The sequence below is a fragment of the Poromitra crassiceps genome (assembly GCF_964638095.1).
Source record: "Poromitra crassiceps genome assembly, chromosome: 14".
NCBI classification, from domain to species: domain Eukaryota; kingdom Metazoa; phylum Chordata; class Actinopteri; order Beryciformes; family Melamphaidae; genus Poromitra; species Poromitra crassiceps.
The window spans coordinates 10,107,121-10,114,620 of NC_139633.1; the positions used below are offsets into that span (position 1 = coordinate 10,107,121).

The window sequence follows — 7,500 nt, forward strand, 5'->3', positions numbered from 1 at the left end:
CATTGGAGGAGAAAAAGGTATTTCAACAAACAAAGCTGCAAATCCTGTCTCAAAATACTCGTGATGTTAAGATTGCATGAAACTGTGGCTGTAAAGCATTAATCAAAATGAACATTTAATGTTAACGTTACAATAAGAGTTTTATTTTGAAAGCCCTAAAGTGGATGACCTACTTCCACTCTAGCTGACTTGACGCCTGACGCTTGTGAGAGACGCTTTTTCTTTGTCCGTCATTTGAGTTCCACATTGGACACAATGTAAAGACATTTTAAAGTAATTAACTGATATGAAAGTCGAATTTCAGCCTGTGGGAATCACTGAATCACTGACGTGCCAGAAAAGGGGCGGCAAATACATTAAAGCGAGAAACACCCGGTGCAATTTATATCACGTGCCGTTCACAGCTAATGCGTTAATCACCTGGGTCATTCGAGGGTCGCTCTGTGACAAGTTGCAATTTAAATAATCCAGCACAAAATAAGTGGGAGCTACAACTTCCCTACACTATCCATCTATATCCTGGTGTGTGCTGGAACACCATGCAACACCATGATCATTCTATAAGAGGAGGGGGTTCCTGCTCTGTTTCTCTATCAACCAAGGGGTCCTTGGGCTGAAAAAGGTTGAAGACCCCTGGTCTATTTCAGTGCCTCAAAGAATGGTGGTTGTGGCTGAAGAGCTGCCTAAATTCTATTGGGCTAGTTTAATCAAAATGGAGTTATCTCCATACCCATAATCTTTGCACGTTAATTTCCACTGGCTTGCCAGATCGAATGTCAAAGCTTCAACATCTCACTTCAACTGCCCAGACAGAACCTTACATCTCTAAGCTCACTCCACCCAGACATAACCTTACATCTCTAAGTTCACTCCACCCAGACAGAACCTTACATCTCTAAGCTCACTCCACCCAGACAGAACCTTACATCTCTAAGCTCACTCCACCCAGACAGAACCTTACATCTCTAAGCTCACTCCACCCAGACAGAACCTTACGTCTCTAAGCTCACTCCACCCAGACAGAACCTTACGTCTCTAAGCTCACTCCACCCAGACAGAACCTTACATCTCTAAGCTCACTCCACCCAGACAGAACCTTACATCTCTCTAAGCTCACTCCAGCTAGACAGAACCTTACATCTCTAAGTTCACTCCACACAGACAGAACCTTACATCTCTAAGCTCACTCCACCCAGACAGAACCTTACATCTCTAAGCTCACTCCACCCAGACAGAACCTTACATCTCTAAGCTCACTCCACCCAGACAGAACCTTACATCTCTAAGCTCACTCCACCCAGACAGAACCTTACGTCTCTAAGCTCACTCCACCCAGACGGAACCTTACATCACTAAGCTCACTCCACCCAGACAGAACCTTACATCTCTAAGCTCACTCCACCCAGACAGAACCTTACATCACTAAGCTCACTCCACCCAGACAGAACCTTACATCTCTAAGCTCACTCCACCCAGACGGAACCTTACATCTCTAAGCTCACTCCACCCAGACGGAACCTTACATCTCTAAGCTCACTCCACCCAGACAGAACCTTACATCTCTAAGCTCACTCCACCCAGACAGAACCTTACGTCTCTAAGCTCACTCCACCCAGACAGAACCTTACATCTCTAAGTTCACTCCACCCAGACAGAACCTTACATCTCTAAGTTCACTCCACCCAGACAGAACCTTACGTCTCTAAGTTCACTCCACCCAGACAGAACCTTACATCTCTAAGCTCACTCCACCCAGACAGAACCTTACATCTCTAAGCTCACTCCACCCAGACAGAACCTTACATCTCTAAGCTCACTCCACCCAGACAGAACCTTACATCTCTAAGCTCACTCCACCCAGACAGAACCTTACGTCTCTAAGCTCACTCCACCCAGACAGAACCTTACATCTCTAAGCTCACTCCACCCAGACAGAACCTTACGTCTCTAAGCTCACTCCACCCAGACAGAACCTTACATCTCTAAGTTCACTCCACCCAGACAGAACCTTACATCTCTAAGCTCACTCCACCCAGACAGAACCTTACATCTCTAAGCTCACTCCACCCAGACAGAACCTTACATCTCTAAGCTCACTCCACCCAGACAGAACCTTACGTCTCTAAGCTCACTCCACCCAGACAGAACCTTACGTCTCTAAGCTCACTCCACCCAGACAGAACCTTACATCTCTAAGCTCACTCCACCCAGACAGAACCTTACATCTCTCTAAGCTCACTCCAGCTAGACAGAACCTTACATCTCTAAGTTCACTCCACACAGACAGAACCTTACATCTCTAAGCTCACTCCACCCAGACAGAACCTTACATCTCTAAGCTCACTCCACCCAGACAGAACCTTACATCTCTAAGCTCACTCCACCCAGACAGAACCTTACGTCTCTAAGCTCACTCCACCCAGACGGAACCTTACATCACTAAGCTCACTCCACCCAGACAGAACCTTACATCTCTAAGCTCACTCCACCCAGACAGAACCTTACATCACTAAGCTCACTCCACCCAGACAGAACCTTACATCTCTAAGCTCACTCCACCCAGACGGAACCTTACATCTCTAAGCTCACTCCACCCAGACGGAACCTTACATCTCTAAGCTCACTCCACCCAGACAGAACCTTACATCTCTAAGCTCACTCCACCCAGACAGAACCTTACGTCTCTAAGCTCACTCCACCCAGACAGAACCTTACATCTCTAAGTTCACTCCACCCAGACAGAACCTTACATCTCTAAGTTCACTCCACCCAGACAGAACCTTACGTCTCTAAGTTCACTCCACCCAGACAGAACCTTACATCTCTAAGCTCACTCCACCCAGACAGAACCTTACATCTCTAAGCTCACTCCACCCAGACAGAACCTTACATCTCTAAGCTCACTCCACCCAGACAGAACCTTACATCTCTAAGCTCACTCCACCCAGACAGAACCTTACGTCTCTAAGCTCACTCCACCCAGACAGAACCTTACATCTCTAAGCTCACGGCATGAACGAGCGTGTGCTGGTGGCTTCTGCTTTGTTTCATAGGAAATCAGTGGTCAGCTAAATGTTGGTGGTATCTTGACATAGACCCCGCCCCCAATGGCCTCCAGCCCCGCCTCCCTGCCTCCTGAAGGAGCTATATTTCTGGAATGGAACGTTATATAAATTCCCTGCACGTGTTGGTCTACTTTACTATTTTAGTATCTGTTGGTCCACTTTACTATTTTAGTATCTGGAACATCTGTGGACCAAGGCCCCCCCCCCCACACACACACATACAGTATATGTATGTAGCATACACAGCCTACACATGGTAGAATTACCGGAATGTGCCGCATATACACACTCACACACACGATCGTTTTTTTAGACTGACTCCATCTTAAAAGGGAGCCCTATCATTACCCTGGCGATAGATCATCATCATCATCATCAACAATGTAATAGCTTTCGCCATGGAAAAGTCATTTGAGACGATGGAGAGTGAAGGGAAAGGAAAACAATGGTTGAAAACAGACTCTTGGTGAGGCTTCCAGCAAGGTCTGTGTGGCATCTTCTTTTACAGTCATCTGTGCACACGCACACACGCACGCACGCACACGCACGCACGCACGCACGCACACACACACACACACACACACACACACACAGCAATGCTCCTAGAGCATAGAGCTGACATCAAGAACTCATGTCGTAATGCCAAACACACAGTTAAGGAGGGAGGGAAGGAGGGAGGGAGGGAGGGAAGGAAGGAAGGAGGGAGGGAAGGAAGGAGGGAGGGAAGGAGGGAGGGAAGGAAGGAGGGAGGGAGGGAGGGAGGGAGGGAAGGAGGGAGGGGAAATAGACTGAAGGCAAGAGGGAAGGGAGAGAGAATGGAAGGGAGAGAGAATGGAAAGTAAATATTCTGAAGGGAGGGAGAAAGAAATTATGGAAGGATAAAAGGAAGCAAGGAAGGGAGGAAGGAATTAGGAAGTTAGGAAGGAAGGAAAGCTAGACAAAGGTGCAAATAATGCAAAGAAGAAAAGCAGAAAGGAAGCCACAGGTTCACAACACGCAGCAGATACACGCAAACGCCAGGAGGATGCAGGTGGCGACACGTACGTTCCCCCCGCAATCACAGCGCATGTTACAGAGTCAATGTTACGTCCGGTTAGGGTCAGAGGCGGGGTTAGGGTCAGAGGCGGGGTTAGGGTCAGAGGCGGGGTTAGGGTCAGAGGCGGGGGTTAGGTCCCTACGGCCGAGTTGTTATTTCTGGTATCTTGGCAACACCAGCTGAAGCCGCAGGACAACTTAATAAACGTGTGTTCAGTGTCCACTCAGCTTCATCACGCTTCTCCAGTAGAGTAATGCATGTGACTCGGCCCTAAGGAAGGAACCACATATTGTTTCTGAAGCCTTCTCCAGTAGAGTAATGCATGTGACTCGGCCCTAAGGAAGGAACCACATATTGTTTCTGAAGCCTTCTCCAGTAGAGTAATGCATGTGACTCGGCCCTAAGGAAGGAACCACATATTGTTTCTGAAGCCTTCTCCAGTAGAGTAATGCATGTGACTCGGCCCTAAGGAAGGAACCCCATATTGTTTCTGAAGCCTTCTCCAGTAGAGTAATGCATGTGACTCGGCCCTAAGGAAGGAACCACATATTGTTTCTGAAGCCTTCTCCAGTAGAGTAATGCATGTGACTCGGCCCTAAGGAAGGAACCCCATATTGTTTCTGAAGCCTTCTCCAGTAGAGTAATGCATGTGACTCGGCCCTAAGGAAGGAACCACATATTGTTTCTGAAGCCTTCTCCAGTAGAGTAATGCATGTGACTCGGCCCTAAGGAAGGAACCACATATTGTTTCTGAAGCCTTCTCCAGTAGAGTAATGCATGTGACTCGGCCCTAAGGAAGGAACCACATATTGTTTCTGAAGCCTTCTCCAGTAGAGTAATGCATGTGACTCGGCCCTAAGGAAGGAACCACATATTGTTTCTGAAGCCTTCTCCAGTAGAGTAATGCATGTGACTCGGCCCTAAGGAAGGAACCACATATTGTTTCTGAAGCCTTCTCCAGTAGAGTAATGCATGTGACTCGGCCCTAAGGAAGGAACCACATATTGTTTCTGAAGCCTTCTCCAGTAGAGTAATGCATGTGACTCGGCCCTAAGGAAGGAACCACATATTGGCAGAATGGACAAACAAAGGAAGGAAGGAAGGAATCATGTAGGGCTGTGAATCTTCACTGGCCTCACGATTTGATTACGATTCAGAGGGCTACGATTCGACTATAAAACGATTATCGATGCATCTCGATGCATCTTAAATCGATGCATCACTTTTTTCCCCCAATACATGATTTCTTTTTTCTCAGTTTCTTTTTTCTCGCTCTGTGGCTACTTTTAAAATAAAGTGTATTTGGAATTACATTGTATTATGATCCATAATTAAAATAAAGAAATGCATGTACTTCCATTATATTTTATTAATACAACTGCTGCCACCAGGTGGCAGTCAGGGTTCCAAGAATGCAGGAAAGCCACAGTAAAAGCGGAGAGTGCAGAAGAAGAAGAAGCACAAGCTTCACTGACGTTTACTCACGGTAAGTTGCAATAAAGAACGAGTCAAAACATATCACCTGACTGGGCATCCATCATATAAACATGCATGGTGCCAGAAGCAGAACCTTGATGATGCGACAGGACACAAAATAACAGGCCCACCATTCCACCGGAGGGTTCAACACTTGATAAGGAAAGTGCTAAAGCTAGCTGCTAGCCGACGCTAACGCTACTCTGTCTGCAGTCTCTCTCTTGTAGCCCTGCAGGCAGGGTGGACGTAACCATCCGTAACCGTAACTCGTAGAGACTCGTGGGTGGTGGCGTTAGATTCAGGGTGAATAAGAAAAAAAATATATATAGTCCTTTAAAGGCATCGCAATTTGACCTTCCCTTTCCCAGAAAATGTAAATAACGTAATAATCGATTTTTGACATTTGTGAATCGATGCAGAATCGTGCACGTCCGCATCGTGATGCATCTTATAATATATTATTTTAGACACCCCTAGAAGGAAGGAAGGAAGGGAGGGAGGGAGGGAGGGAGGGAGGGAGGAAGGGAGGAAGGAAGCGTGTATTACTTAGTGAACTGGCGCAGCTTGGCCTCAATGCTGCGATGCCTCATGCACATCCTGGTCAGAGCCGAGCCGATGTCCCTGGTGGCTCCTGGAGACAGAACACACAACACACACACAGGTTCATATGACAGAGTACGTACACACACACACACAAAGGTTCATATGACAGAGTACACACACACACACGCCGCACGTACACACACACGCACGCACACACACACACACATGCACGCACGCCGCACGCACACACACACGCCACACGCACACACACACACACACACGCACGCCGCACGCACACACACACACACACCCACGCATGCGCGCACACACACATACACACACCTTGAGAGGACCTTCTTTGTTATGCCGAGAGCACACAAAGCAGTGAGCAGTATTTACATTAGCACCAAAGTCTGTGCTGTGTCAGAGTAAACCAACACGCCGCATGCTCCTCCTGACAGATGACCCTTTGTGGTCCCCTTTACATGGGGCCAATATTTAGACACAATCCAGCCCCGTGTGGTGAGTGTGAGTTAATGCGAGAGCATCCCAGCCCCGTCTGCTGAGTGTGTGTTAGTGCAAGAGCAGCCACTGAGAGAGCCAGATTGGTGAGTAACCTGCAACTGTAAACAGTGGTCTATTTTAAGGCAGAGGAGGTCAATGTGGAAAAAGCCGACCCCAGGAGTTACAAATGCGTTAAAGCTGAGGTGCTGACTTCCAAACAAGGTGCTCACACTGTCTGTATAGGTGGAGACACACTGTCTGTATAGGTGGAGACACACTGTCTGTATAGGTGGAGACACACTGTCTGTATAGGTGGAGACACACTGTCTATATAGGTGGAGACACACTGTCTGTATAGGTAGAGACACACTGTCTGTATAGGTGGAGACACACTGTCTGTATAGGTGGAGACACACTGTCTGTATAGGTGGAGACACACTGTCTGTATAGGTGGAGACACACTGTCTGTATAGGTGGAGACTAGGGATGCACCGATATGAAAATTTTGGCCGATGCCGATAACCGATATTAACATTGCTGTTATGGCCGATAACCGATATTTACCGATGTCGATATGATCTGTATAAAAACACAGTTCTATGATAATAAAAAAAATTACATACTGAAAAACACATGAATTTGAAAAGGTAATGCATTTCTTTATTTCAAAAACATTTGTAAAAGCCCATAAATCATAGATTTACTGCATTATTTCATCTCAATGTGAAGAATTTGGCTGATACGATAACCGATATTAACATTGCAACATCGGACCGATACCGATATGTTAAAAAATGACTAACATCGGCCGATACCGATATGATTGCCGATATATCGTGCATCCCTAGTGGAGACACACTGTCTGTATAGGTGGAG

General features: G+C 46.8%; 1 protein-coding gene across 1 annotated transcript in view; it reads right to left on the reverse strand.

The window, feature by feature from the left end:
* The window catches only part of LOC310789409 (protein MTSS 2-like), a 76,066-nt gene that overhangs the window by 18,700 nt on the left and 49,866 nt on the right, over window positions 1–7,500 (reverse strand). Inside the window, exon 4 of the mRNA XM_083651049.1 lies at window positions 6,124–6,208. Coding sequence (XP_083507175.1) covers window positions 6,124–6,208 — 85 coding nt within the window. The remainder of the gene's footprint in view (window positions 1–6,123; window positions 6,209–7,500) is intronic.